At 39.3% G+C, this 15,023-nt stretch overlaps 1 protein-coding gene across 2 annotated transcripts in view; it reads right to left on the bottom strand.

Moving 5' to 3' along the window:
• SYT1 (synaptotagmin 1) overlaps nucleotides 1-15,023 on the bottom strand; it is a 357,183-nt gene that overhangs the window by 50,224 nt on the left and 291,936 nt on the right. For both annotated transcript variants that reach the window (XM_075150488.1, XM_075150480.1), the window contains exon 9: nucleotides 2,758-2,875. In XM_075150488.1, the coding sequence (XP_075006589.1) occupies nucleotides 2,758-2,875 (118 nt within the window). The remainder of the gene's footprint in view (nucleotides 1-2,757; nucleotides 2,876-15,023) is intronic.

Here is a 15,023-nt window from a genome sequence, read left to right as displayed (position 1 = left end):
GAGCCACAGCGACTGGCTCTTTATATTGGGACTAAAGCTAACACAAATGCTAAAGCTTTCCACATCGTTGAGGTGCAAAGGTATAGCAGATATTTACTAGCCGCAGTAATACTCAAGACGTGGAGAGAAGCAGCCAGAAGGAAACTGCAAGGTCGCCCGCCGCTGTGCTGCGAACGCTTGGCGGTGCGATGTCAGGCCTCCTGCGGGGGCCAGGGCCTTGCTCCTCCTTTCTGCAAGGCAGATATAAACTCCACGGAGAGGCATAAAGGCTGGATGCAAGAGAAGGCAGAGCCCTTTCCAAATGTCTGTCTTCTGCTTTTCCAGCATCTTCTCCAAAATAGGAGAGAATAACAAAAAGATATATTCTAAACTCCCAAACCAGATACTTTTTGCCTATTTTTGACAAACTTCTAAGATTTTTTTCCCCATCTGTCTCAACTACATAATTTTCACCTCTTCCTAATGGCTTTCCCTTGGTGACAGTAAGTGCTGTTGAGTATATCGGTAACTTTCGGTCTGAGATCACATTTGATTGTTAACATTTTCCCACCTCCACTGCAATACAAAACTTTCAGTTCTGCAAAACGAAAAGCCATTTTAGTATCTAGACAAAATAACAAAACTAGTTGGGAAAGCGTTCGCGAATCAAGATAAAATCCTGTCACCTTCATTACCACTTAGCAGGACTGTACTTAAAGAGTAGGTATTATTTAGTGTGAACAATGACAACAGAATCTCAGCTTGATTTCAAGTTATTTCTGCATAATTATTCAAAAGATAAATTCCCGAATGAAAGATACTGGATCCACTTTAAACCACATTATTTCATCTGTATTTACTGTCTCAGGAATACCGTACTAACTGCCATTTATCACTGTGAGTGACTTTTGAATTCCTGCTACAACCATGGTATCCCATTGGGTTTGTTTGTCTCCAAGAGAACATGATGTTTCTAGTTTGGCATGGCCCTAAAAAAGGGGAACAAAACCTGTCATTCCCTAGAAATATATTTAATATGCTTCAGCACATAGAGGAGAGTAAGCCCATTCATTTTCTCATAGTTTTTTCCAACACAATGCATTATATTTTCCATCTGAAGTTTGTAGAAGGTCTTCAGTTCCTTAGTGCTTCCCCTGCCCCTTTCTTTCTTTTCTTATGAGCTGAGTACCCATTATCCATCACGTTTCTCACAAAGCTTAGAAAAGAATAGAGATGCTCTGGCTCTTAGAGCTACACTTCAGTCAAAAAACCCCGCACTTCCTCATTATGAGAATCTAATCTTTCATTAGGAAACAATTAGGAAGTAAATGTGCTTAAAAACATTAATTTGCAATTGGTTCAGTACGAACATTAGGGAAACTGTTAGCGGTATGTCCTAATCCAGTGTCCATTTAAGACAAGAAAAAGCTAGACTTGATTGAGGTAATGACTCCAACAATATTTTGATGTCTTTTACTTTATTATGTCTGTTGCTGTGCAGTGGAAGACTTTAGAAGCAAGTAAAATAAAAAAAAAGATAACTGGTTACTGGTAAGAGACCTTGTTACCCCTCACTTTGTGAAGGTCCTCAAAAAAAGGACCTTCAAAAAGTTCATCAAAAGTGGTAAATAAAACCTTCAGGCTTGCTTTTAGCAGGTTCCCATTTCTCTGTGTATTTTGGATATAACTCTTACCTTGTTCTAAGATTATAAGAAAATAAAAGCAAATCACTTTTTCCTTGTCACTTGCTAATTCAAAATCGGCAATTACATCATCTGTGTGTTAGTGACAGCCGTAAAAGTTTTCAGTTCTAGCGCTGCACTGGAAATATCCTCATTCTCAATGGTTGGTAGAAACTGTCTCTTTTAAACAGAAGGTATGTAAAACAAAATTCTCCTGGAAAGACCTCTCCTTATAAAGCACCTTATTATTTAATTTGGTCTCAGCTAATTGGCAATTTAGACAGTAATCTGTGTCCAAAGTCCAGACACAGCAGAGAACAGAAGCCTACATGGGGCTCCGCCAGGTCCCTGGGACACAGCCCTAGCACAGAGACCCAGCCCTGATGTCACGTGTGCCAACTGCACCCTCCCTTAGAGATGGCATACATCATCTCTCTCATGGTGTGTATAGCCTTGTTACGAGGAGAGACTACGAGGACTATTTGTAGGTACTGAGCATGTTGGAGGTATCAACCTCACTGACTACCACAAGTGTAAGACTGGCATTTTGATTGCTGGTGTATATGCAAATGTAGAGCACTCCCAACTTGGCGCATGGGAGCAATCACACCTGAGTCCTTCAAATGTAGAAACAATTACCCTAGCACCTCAACCAGCAGTCAGGATGGTGACCTGTGGTGAGTTCCTCTATTATGTATTATCAGTAACATTGCAGGGAAATGCTCACATTTTGTAAGATTAAACAGACAATAGGAATTGTAGTCAGATTTTTTTCTCTTGCCTGAATAGTCTGTATTTATCTCCAGGCAACAGGAGAGAAGGAAAGTACAGAGAGCTTGCACTGCCATCTGACTGTTTAACTCTTCAGACCTTGTCTCGGAGTGGAATGCAATGTATACTGAAATTCCTTTTTTTAAGCTAGAATGAGTTCCGATATACTCAGTCATGCCCTAACTTTCAGAAAACACAAACCGCATTTTTCAGACAGTGAACAAGAGCCCTTACCTTCTCAACCAAGAGATCTCCAATAGAAAATGAGTTGATCTTCTGCTTTTACAAGCCTGCAAAATCTACAAGCAGATTTTCATGCACGTACCTGATAGTCCACCGACATCCATCTTCTTCAGGTTCTTTGCCTCCAGAATGACAACAGTCAGTTTGCCAGCAGTAGGCACATAACGGAGGGAGAAGCAGATATCACCCAGTTTTTCTTGCTGTCAAAGCAAACAAGACATGGTGTTATACTTTAATCATTTTTTGTACCTTTTAAAAATACAGTTGTGAAAGCCCCACGGAAAATTAACAGGATTATATCTCAAACTCCTATTGTTAAACAAAACATTCAAATGAACAATATGAGATATCTGCCAGAAGTTGCCCGGCTTAAATCCTTGATAACCTCAAGTCCGTTGCAGCAACTGGAGTTCACAGCAACTATCCTGTATTGAGCCAAATGACAAGATATGTGCTGGCTGCAAAGTAAGTTATGCTGCTCAGCATTTCATCCCTGACAATCAGGGTCCCACAAATACTGTTTGCCCTTTAAACCAAGCCACGACTGCGTTTTTTTTTCAGGTTGTGTTTCAATGGAAATCAATTAACACACGTGCATACACAACCACTAGACTGTTTTCTGCGAAACAGTAACATGGATCTTTCTCATCACACTTTATCACAAAAGCAAAAAGTATAAAAACCACAAAGCACAAAACATTCAGTATAAAAAATCACTTGTCTTCTATCTGACAGGCAAAAAAAGAAAAAGGCAGGTACAGGCTGGGAAAGCACACGGTGCATCCCTCCTCACATCAGGAATGGTTGGAAGGATTTGGTTTTGCCTTCAGCCTTGCAGCCTGTCATCTGGATCCTCCCAAATGAACCCTTCACCTTCCTAACAGTCTGGGCAAAGAGGAAAAGGCTGAATTATGTTCAGAATTACAGGAACTTTGTTTTAAAAGGAGGAATAATAGATTTGAACTTGCAGATATGAGAGAGAGAGAGAGAGAGAGAGAAGAGGAGAGTACTGCTTTGAAATGATCACTAGGACGATCTGAGCTGCCTTCCTCCCTCCTTTCAGGCACAACGGTATCTCTAGGTGGGTAACAAGGTTGCTTCTGAGACAAGAACAATCAGGTTACACTGAACAGTCCAATAAAGCATTTCAGACAGCAATGTTTCTTTTTCAAAGACAGTAGTTCTTATGGCACATGTCTGTTTCCACAATTTATTCTGGCAGTAGAGTATAAAGTACATTTCTACCAAGACATATCTCTTTGGGTCCAGTGTTTTATTAGAATAAATTGGAAGGCTGATTGTTGAAACGTTTTAGGGTGTATCCAAGCTTTTTGTTAAGACACTAGGCAATTTTTTGCAGGAATTATACACCTTTTCCCCATATTACAAGTGCAAAAAGAACATGGCAATTTACCAGGTTCAAAGAGCCAAGGGGAAAGAGGTGAAGTCAGAACCTTATCTAAAAAGCTGGGGGAACACTACTGAGAGCAACTGGCTTACATATCTATGGATGTAGTGGGTATTCCTAGAGAAAAGACAGCCCATGTCCTAAGGACTTTTCCATCCATGTAAAAGGAATCAAAATGGTCCTTTCCAACTGGGTGCTCAAGCTTCCAAGTCATTTAAGAGAAACTGAACTTTATCCACTAAGCCAAATTTTCAGCACCAGTGGCAGTTCTTCTCTCAATAGCTCTTACACACAATCACTTTTTATCCAGGTTTGGATACGCATCTGCAGTATATCCATCTGAAGGATGCATGCCAGATACTCAGTTATACCTTAGAGTTTACATCTTCCTCCCCTATCAAAAGGTGCGTGGGCTTGTCTCAGAAGACTTCCTTGGGAGGTAGAATCTTGCGGGATTCTTTGTTGTTCCCAACAAAAGACTGGAGTGGTATATATAAGAACGGCATCATGTAGTTATTGTTCCTTTTAATTTTAAAAAACTTAGAAACTGCAATAGTAATGCAACACCTCTAAAGTGACAGAATCAATCTGAATTGATTATTACAAGTTGGGAATGAGACCCAGGGTTTGTAATGGATAGTTCCCAGCAAAATATCAGCTCAGTGATCAGCAGTGGTCAGAACAGACCATTATACAGAACAAACACAGTTATGTATAATTAGGAAATGCTCAGAGAGAACACCACAAAATAGCTCATGATGTTAAATGTGTATCACATACAAAAGCACTGTCAGAATGCACATGTGCCTGTATCTTGAAAACTGGTGCAGTTACGGTGTCCTCCCCACCTCAAAAAGGATATGACAGAACTGGGAAAGATTCCAAACAAAGCAGCAGGAATGATCAAAGATATGACACAGCTTCTGCAGAAGGAACAGCTAAGTAGATTAGGACTCTTCAGGCTGGAAAGGGGCTGGTTGGGGAGCAATATCTTTGAGACTTCCATCTGATCCAGGAGGGCTATAAAGATGTTATGACCTTGCTCAAAACAAGGGATCCTTACATCAGAAAATCTACGTTTTTAATTCATATCTAGACTAACCTAAGATGTTTTTTCACAGCATGGACTGCACTATGGAAGGACTTACTATTCCTCTGTGCCTGCATGTACTGTTATGAATCCCAACATAGATACAGATCATGGAAATACAGATTTCAGCCGTGCAATCTGCATAGCTCATGCTCGGCTCTAACTGAGCCTGCAATGGCACAGTGAGAGCAAAACAACGCTTCTCTTCCCCTGACATTCGGTTTCGGAAGTCCATATTGGCTAGGCAAAGCGTGAAGTTGATCTATCACTTGCAGCTTGTTCAGAATGGAAGAAATCAATTGCTTATTGATTTGTGTTATCATGAGCACAGCTCACCCAGCCGCCCAGTCTTCTCCGCGGTCACTGTTCTATTACCTGGTAGACTTGGTTTAAATTAGCCTGGTTGATTCACAGGGCTCTAAACAAGACTGAAACAGGGTATATTTGAAAGCTCGTTTTAGTCCCCCATCTTAGAGACCTTTGTACTCACATATCACCCGGCATTCAAGGGCTCTGCCCTAACCTCTAGATTGACTAAGCAGAGCTTTGGTTGTAGCAGCATGGGAACCTGTATTCCCTTGTATTCCTCAGAAATGTACCTCATTGACAGACTATCTAAACATCTGTTTTGGAAGGTACTTTTAAATCAATACCATGCTTCTAATTGTTCCTTTGATTGTTTGGGGGTTTTTTGGGGGTTTTGGGTTTTTTTTTGTACTTGTGTTGAGACTAGAGTGTGTTTAGTAAGCATGAAATGGTGTTAGGACTCTGATCTGAGTGCTTCAGCAGAGGCTGAAGGAGGTACTTTACAAACATAGTTATTGCCACGGAGACCATCACCTCTCACCAGCCTTTCTCCATCTGTAATCATGTTACGCTTCTGTGCAAATACCGCAATTGTCTACATAGAAGAGTAATTTTATGAGACCATTTAATGCATTTTTATCCTCTTTTAATGTAATTTTAGCTGCAGGAAGCATGGAGAAGAAGCCAGCATCATGTAAACAGCCAGTTTTCCATAGATCACCAGCAAGCCATGGGAAATTGCAGCAGATGATGGGCTCATTCCAGTGAGTAACTTGAAGAAAAAGCATAGGTACCTCTTTAAATGCCTACAGAATCACATTTAGTACTTTTTTGCTGTTATTAAAATCTGTATTAACTGCATTTCTTCAATATTTCTTGTACTTTTAATATTTTCTCTTTGCATGACTGCCACAAGTTTTCTATTCCTAGGCTGTTGGTTTTTGTTTTTTTTGGGGGGGGGGTTTGTCTGGTTTTTTTTTTTTTTAATTTTAAAAAATATTTGTCACGCAAAATATTGCAATGAAACAACAAAAAGCAATCAGTAGAGGTGTGGTTTGCAGGAGATAATTACAAACCCCTGCAGGGCTATGAGGTACAGATGAGTGCTTCTGGTATGGTGATTATCTCATGGAGGTGCCTTACTGTTATTATGAATTTATTTCAGCCCTATGTATAAATAATTTATGTTAGTAAATTACTTTGATCTCTGATGGAAACTGTAAGTTAGTGTTAGAAACTTCCAGCTGGGAGGTTCATAGACATTAACCTACTCATGTATAATGCCTAAACACCAAACAAAAAACATCTAAGCAACTTCATAACTTCATTACATTTAAAGAGGATGCAATGGAGCAGAACATAAATGACACAGACAGCACTACTAACACTTCTTCAGCTTAGAAAAGGCTATTTGAAGTCCGGTTGAGAACCTAGACTTTTTAGAGATGACTCTAGCTCCTGCCTGTCTCATGTTTCTTCTTGTATTTGTCAGTAGTCATTTTTGCCTTGTCAGTACACTCTCCTAATGAGCTACAGAGAAAAATGCTATTTATGCAGATTACTCTCATACGCACTGCAAAATCTCTAACAGCAATATCTATCTTCTTAATATAAACATTCTCCACATTTTTGTGGAAGATATGATGAGAAAGTTGGTGCTTGCAGCTCTCCTGGTAAAACAGTACCAAAATAATGAGCCACAGCACCATATGTTTTTTCCTAATTGGATCTAAGGCTCCAAAACAGTAGAGGAAGGATATAAACACAGTGAGGTGGGTTTCCAACTTCAATACCTGGTTTTGATTGCGGGTATTTGCATAAGCCTGAGAGAAACACAATAGGACATGGTTTATGGGCAAAGACCCAAAATACAATCTTCCACCAATCAATATTTACAATGGAAGCTCATAATGTTCACTGTATAGTTTTCGCACCAACCAAAATGTTTTAAAACAGGAGAAGACAGGGACAGCATAAAGGTGGTTTATAAGCTAATTTAGAGTCTTTCAAATTCAGGAACCCCAGGTAAACTGTAATGACAGAATCTCTAATCCTAATTCCCACATCCACAGGCTTCAGACAGTTTTGAGACCATTGTCTTGTGTCTACACACAGACATCTCAAATCCAAAAATTCCTTCTCTTGGCACGTAAACCATGAATATACTAAGCCAAAAAGTTGTCGCAATAATATAGTAGCAGAATCACATAGATGCAGAAATGGATGACATGAACTGGCCATAACTTCAATTAAACCATCACACAAGCGGGCAAAATTAGCAACCCATACACATAGGTGGGATCTACAATTGGGAAGATATTGCTCCTCCACACCCCCTAGGACAAATAGGGATCATATTGGGAAAAGGAAATACTGGTTTGCTGGACTCCCTCTTTTTCTTTAAACCTGAAATTATATTGTCACAGCAGCTGTCCTTAACATTACCAGCTTCAAAGGCATTGAGTTTTTTATAAATACATGGTTAAAGAACAAAGCAGAAAATTTCAAACCTGCAATAGGTACAATCAGGAAAGAAAGAAAATCTTTTTCACTTATGCTCGCAAATCAGGGACCAGATGACCCTACAATATGCAGACGATTCTGCCACAATTAGGCAAAGGAGTGGGAAGTGAGCAAGAAGCTCTTAAAACTCAGTTTGCATAAATAGGCTAGAAATAGATGGTGCAGCAGGGAAAGATAAAGCAGAACCGGAAAGAGAACGAAAAGCTGGAGCTAATGTGTCAGCCCATTATTATAGCACTTTTGGAGACTATCACATGAATATGTATGCACACCAAGTACCACTGTACCCCAAAGTCTATGAACTGCTTTTGGCATAAAGTACTGAGAGCGAATAGAAGAGGCAGAGTTCTCCCCAGCCTTTTCAATCAAAAGGCTGATTATAGAAGTAGCTATTTCAGGCTTGCAAAATGTCAACTATAAACCCAGTCAATATAAACTTAAGGACTTTAACAACTAAACCATTAATCTGACAAGCAGAGTAATTCCTTTGCTGTCTAAAAGAATTTCATGCCCATGAACGGAGCAGCCACGCTGTTATACAGCTAGCAGTAAATAGGTGCTAAATGCCTCTGGAGAGAAGGCAGAACCTTCTTCATGACTGTACCTACTGCACTTTTGAAGAAAATATTTCAAAACAATGAAATATGAACAGACAATGCCCTACGAAGTGTTTCCTTATTCAAGGATCAGTCTTTATGGGCAGGAATAACCCACTTGTCTTACAAAATGGAAGTACAGAGTGTCTGTGATCAAAAGTCTTCACTGTTTTCAGAAGTGTCTTCATAGGTTATACCCTCTTCAAACGTGCAAGCTTGGCCATAAAAGGAAGGTCCTGTTAATGTAAAGTGTTCAGCTACAAGCCACGTAACAAGTAAATTAAGAAGCAAAGCAAAGTGAAATAGGTTACAGCAGGAGATCTTGGAAGAAACAGAGGGTTCGTGAGGCAAAGATCCAGGGCTTGTTTCAGATGCTGTAAAAAAGGGATTAGCAGTGACAACAGGCTAAAGAAGAGATGGAAAGGAGACTGATGCTAAGTGAACAGAGAACAGAAATAGAAGCAAAGGTCCATGAGGTAAGTTTTAAAAGGGAAAAGTTTTAGGGCAGACAGGGAACAATCTTTCAAAGGAAGTGAATTTATTAAAGGTATCAGGAGGTGGTATCTGTAGGGTACAGTCATGGTACAAAGTAGGAGTGAGGAAGAGCCAAAAGAAACAGTTTAATTGCATATTCCTTTTGACTGATTTTCCTACTACAGTCCTACTCTCGGACTCCTTTGTGATACAACTTCTGTATGCCAGCACTACTTTTCACCTTTGCTTAAGGGAACAGACCTGGCAGGATCTTTCCGTGGAAATAAAATCTACTCTTTTTTTCCCCTCTGAACAGCACGACTTGACATAGAAATTCTTCACAAATCTCTGTCTTCTTATTGCAATATATATAGAGAAAGGTAGTAGATTGCGTTTCTTTTAACTGCCCTAATTATGTAATATTCTCCAACGCAATGGTAAATTGGACTTGAAAGCAAGTTGGGCAATAATTTGAACCAGCCAATGTTATTAAAAAATTAACAAGTCAGGTTTTGTCAGCTTCCTCCTTTTAGTCCTCTTCATTACATTGTTAACTGTTTAGAGAAAGCACTTCTATTACTGCTTTTTAAAAGGCAGAGGAAATGGAAACAGAAAACACTGTTGTTATTAGTAGAAGATGACACTTCACGGTCATCAGTTTAAAAGCATTACAATCAGCTGCCTCTTGCAAAATGAGAAACTCTGTGGCTGCAGGCACTTGAAATCAAAGATTAGCAGAAACGCACTCTTTGATTTCCAAACAAGAGACAAAGCTACCAAACATACCGAGTGCCTAATTAAACAAGAAGAAAATGAATTTCTTAAATAAACAAGAAAGGGAAGAATGAATTAAAAGGAACATATACGCCCAAACATCATAGCCTGGTTTTCTGTAACTCTTTGCCTACCCACAAATGCTTGCAGCTGGCTGCTCTGCTTTAATGATTGAATCTCGCTCTATTTTGCCACTTGGCTTCTCCTCAGCTCCTGCCTGATCATATTTCTAAATGTCACTCACGTTTATGCAGGCCAGTGCACAAAACAAAATTAATTTAACCGAATGGCACATTAATATTATTACTTTTGACAGCATGGAAAACTTATTAACTATAGCATGTCACAAGGCTATTCTTCTAGTGAGTAGTATAAGTACAACATTGAAAGGAAATGTAATACATTTGAAAGATTTTTTTTTTGGCTTATCAGACACTGTGAAAAGTCCAATCACAAAGCTTTTCCATAATTATTAGAATATTATATGTGCATTGCAGTCACTTCACAGAAAATCCTTGTCCTCCTGTAATAGGGTACAGGAAGCCACAGTACCGTACCCTTGCTTGATTGGAAAACATCTCTTGTAGCAAGTATGGGCACCTTAACGTTTAGTTAATGTAGTTCCTACTACCAAGAGTGTCTTAGATTCCAAAAGTGATTGACTCTAGAACTTTAGATTATGGATTGAAATTACAGCATACATCCGAAAATACACAGGATCGGTAGGCAGCAGAGAACTGTAATTAAGAATCAAATCAATTACCGATTTCTTACTTGTAAGATGTACCACTGGATGTGGTAGTGTATTAAAAACCTGGAATGAACAGAGTCCTTGCAACAATGACCATACATTATTGATTAATGAAAGACAGAACTAACAAACCGGATTAAACAAACCAGTAGGTGGGAATGACTGGCATAATGGAATGAGTAATCCTCTATGGCTGCTGGTAAATTGTGCTGAAATTCAACAGCCCCAGGGAAAGACTATCAGGCGAATGCAGTGCCTCCATTACTGAAGCTATACAGTTTATTTCTATTTGATCTGCAAGAACCACAAATCCAGTGGAAGCCAGCTATCTTCTTCCCTTTCCTCTGTAACAAACTACCAAGACGAAAAGACCCTGCACCTTGTACCAGTCCCAGCAACGTTATAAATAAATGGTTCCTTTTGCAGCGACACTAACACAGCCCGGCTCACTCAACTGCTGCGGTTATATGTCCTCCTTTCTCTCATCTCTTGCTTGCTGTAACACCAGTTCAACTTTCATGTTCCTCCATAATACCCTCCAGCACTACCTCCAGCTCCCTTCCATGACCCCAATCACAAACCCCACATGATACAGCAGCCTCCTCCAAAATCTCCTAAATTGGCAATTAGGCAAGAGGCAGTATATGATGTTGTAGGTTTAAAATTAGAAGCTTGCTGGTTAGCTAGCAGAGGCCAAACAGAACACGTGAGGACCTGGCATGTGCTCAGGGGTTTCCGTGAACAGGGCAGGAATCTGAGTATCTATCCTCTTTAAGGCATTGCTTTCCATTAAATTTACAGGAGCCTTTTTACCATGCTCCCCAGCTTCCAGGGCAGCATGCGACACAGTTCTGTGCCAAAACCAGCTTGTGCTTTATTTTCACAAGAAGAAAACTCAGGCATACAGGCAGGTGAGGATCCTCGCTGCACTGCAGCCACAGTGGTGACCTGGAACGGGCTGCAGACCAGGGGACTGCACAGCAAGCTGAAAGGGAACTGGATTTGCTAATGGGAAAACCACAGACAGCTGATGGAAGTTAACAGCTGATAGGTGAAGTCTTATGACGAGACACTTCTCTACCTGTAATTTATCAAGATGAAGAAGACTTTCCTTCATGTATAATTCCACCCAAGTCAATGTCATCTTTTATTTCCATCCACTGCTTCTGTGCTACAAGCACAGGCAGGATTTGAAATCCCTTTCTGTATCATTGCTCTTCATTTGGAAAGTTTTCTTCCATTGTCCTCTTTTACTAATTTTTGTACTGGAGATTTTTCCAGAGCATCCAAACTGCCTAAAAATATGAGATGGGGTAAAGCATATGCAGCTGGAAAAGAGGCAAGCTGAAAACCCTCAGAAAAGCTCAGAGCCACTCTTGTTCTAGTCCTTCCTAGTTTCAGGGAAGTCAGAAATATGTAAAATACTCTCTCAGATAATTTCAATAGTTTTGCCGTTGGTTCCAGTTGAAATGAAGAAACTAGTACATGCCTCCTTCTACAACCCCTTGCTGGGGGGGGTTATAATTATAAATTTCAAGTTCAGCTTGTTAAAAATTTGTGCTTAGTTCAAGAATGGGTTCTTTCTAACTAGTGCTATGTATTCAAATCTATTGACTTACCCTTATCAGGCTCACTTAGCATTCAGAAATGTATTTTTATGAAACTACTGAAATATATTCAAGTTTTTGGATAAATACATACAGGCAAAAAACCTCGTTTATTACTGCACTTCCCCTGGCTATTTCACTTTGAAAAACTCTCTTAACATGTTCTTTAGGAAGACAGGACAGCTCATCAAAGGTCATCGTAGCAATCAGTACCACACACCGAATTTCATTAATCTCTTCAGTAAAAAGAAAGAGGTCACTGCAGTCATCTATAAAAATCTAGGAAAGAAGACTGTACTTATCATGAGATCTGTGGCTTAATGATGTTCATTTTTAATAAATCTTAAGACCACAAGGGAAATTCCAGAAGACTGGAACCATGCTAATGTTATGCCCATCTTACTCAAAAAAGGCCAAATGGGATGAGGGCGGTATCTATCAGCCATTTGCCTTTTATCAAACCCAGATGAAACAAAGGAAGAACTCATAAAAGTTTGCATTAACGATGGTTTAAAGGATACGGAATATAATGAATGCGAAGCCACATGGTTTTATGGAAAACAAGTCCTTTCAACTAAAACCAGATTCATTCTTTAGTAAGATTGTAAATTTGCTTGATGAAGGAAACAGGCAAAATTTTCTTTTTTTGTTCTGTTCAAGGTCTACTGCTGTTTTTACAGATGTGGAAGACATGTCTGCTGATAAAGTAAGCAGGTGATGCAATGATTAACATAAGGGTAAATAGTAATGCAGCAGTTTGGTCAGAGAGAAAGTGCTACATCCCTTAGCTGTAACCAGTCACACAAAGTACATTTTCATACAGCCAAAAGCAAAAATTCTACATCCTAAGACAAAGAACTCAGGACTATTTCTAAGTATCTACTGAATCAGGAAATATATCTTACAAGGTGGTGCCTCCTGCTGAGGATTTAGGGTCATAAGCTACAGACCATGAACTGCTAGTGTAATGCTGTGCAAAACACTCAATAGTAGAAGTGAGCAGAAGCAGCTGGTGACTTTGCCTGCCTGGCAAGGATATTAAGTATACTGCACACAGTTCTTGCATACGTATTTTTTTTAAGATGCTGAAAACTACAAAGAAGGTAAAAAGTCACAACTCTTATTGGAAAAATGGAGAAAAAGCCTGATTGTGAAAAACGTAACAGATGAATTTTTGCAGCTTTCTGAAAAGAGGATTGGAAGTGACTTGATGACAGTGCATAAGTACTGTAGAGAAGAGGAATTATCATGTATGAAATGGCTTGAATCTACTGAAGAAGGGCATAACAACAATCAATGACTTGGAGTAGAATCCAGCAACATCCAAATAACAAATAAAGTACACATTTTAACAGAGAGAGAGAGAGTAACTGCTGAAGCTATGAGGGATGTGTTATTTTCTCCATCTACTTATGTCTTAAAATCAGTAACTTGCAACCTCTCTGGGTTTGAAGACCCTCTAAAAGTTTTCCAGCAGAGGTGCAAAGCTGCCTATAACGAACGCTGGTCTACTGTCAGCAACCCTCTCTTTGTAACCTTTGTCAGTAAGGTCTCACACAGAATTTTCCAGTGGAATTTCCACAAAATTCTGATTAGATGATATTAGAATGTGTCATGGGAGACTTGGTTTTGGTGAACTTCCACTAAAAACATGCAGGATAATGCTGAAAGTCAGGATGCCATAAGGAAATCTGAGCTTTCGGAGTTTGTAGCCTACGGCCGTGCAGCCATGGGCTGAGAATCAGAGGGTTTCTAGCTCCTTGCTCCAAAACCAAGCAAGGTCTAACTTCCAAGCTTGTAAGGGGGTTTTCTTGTGCCACCTTCCTCCCAACTTGGCACAGGGGGAACACTACTATTTCCTGGATGCTGCCTGTTTCCTACATGGAGTTTGATTATACGAGGTTCTTCAAAATGTTCCTTGAAGATCTAGGAGTCCTCCAGATTTAGAGCAGACAACCTCACCTCATTTAGAAAAATACCCAATTTGATAGGAAATAGTAGTATTTCTAAACAAAACAAAGGTTTTTGAAATGGGAGATTTTTTTCTGCAGAAAGAAAATTTTAATGTTAGCTAGTCTAGGCTCAATGCAAATAAAATAGATCAGATTTAAAGACCTGTCATCCTCAGTGAGTTGTAAGAGCTCATATAGTGGTGCCCTCTGGCAGTAAACCCAAGGAATCAATGAACTGGTGGGCTAAAAAGTCTAAGGAGCATGTCCCAAAGTTTATACACAAGATACTAACAGCTTTGTATGTAGTGATTGTGCTCAACGCTGATTAACAGCTAGTTTTCATGATAGGGAACATATAAACAGGGAAGTTTCAGAGCCTTAAATTCTTACTGGTGACCTGTGTTTGTGCTTGCAGGAACTTATGCCAACTCTAGAACTCTACAGCTGAAATGCAGGCAGGAAGCCAATATTCTCAAGTCATTCTGGAACATACGTTTGCTGCAGCAAATCTAGTAGAGCTTAATTAAAATCTGTTCTCACTTACAATGATCAGATATCAGAAAATATTAATTTTTGGATTTCATGTTTTTATCATAAAAGTTGTAACTTTCAATACACTAAATGTGCGTATTTTTCCTTTAGGCTGATGGATAAAACTAAAAGCATATAGTTCTCCATTAAGAAATCAACTAATAGTTTAGTATCACAGACAGACTTTCTGAAGAAATAATCATGTCTTTAAGTGATTTTAAATGATTTAATGATTTAAAGGGTATGTAGAAAAGTATGATTCTATATCTAGAGAAACATCACCACTTGCTATATCAAATTGCAATGACACCAATTGGTCCTCATTGTAAAAAAAAG

Source organism: Calonectris borealis, chromosome 1, assembly GCF_964195595.1.
Source record: "Calonectris borealis chromosome 1, bCalBor7.hap1.2, whole genome shotgun sequence".
NCBI classification, from domain to species: domain Eukaryota; kingdom Metazoa; phylum Chordata; class Aves; order Procellariiformes; family Procellariidae; genus Calonectris; species Calonectris borealis.
This window is presented reverse-complemented; position numbering and strand designations above follow the sequence as displayed.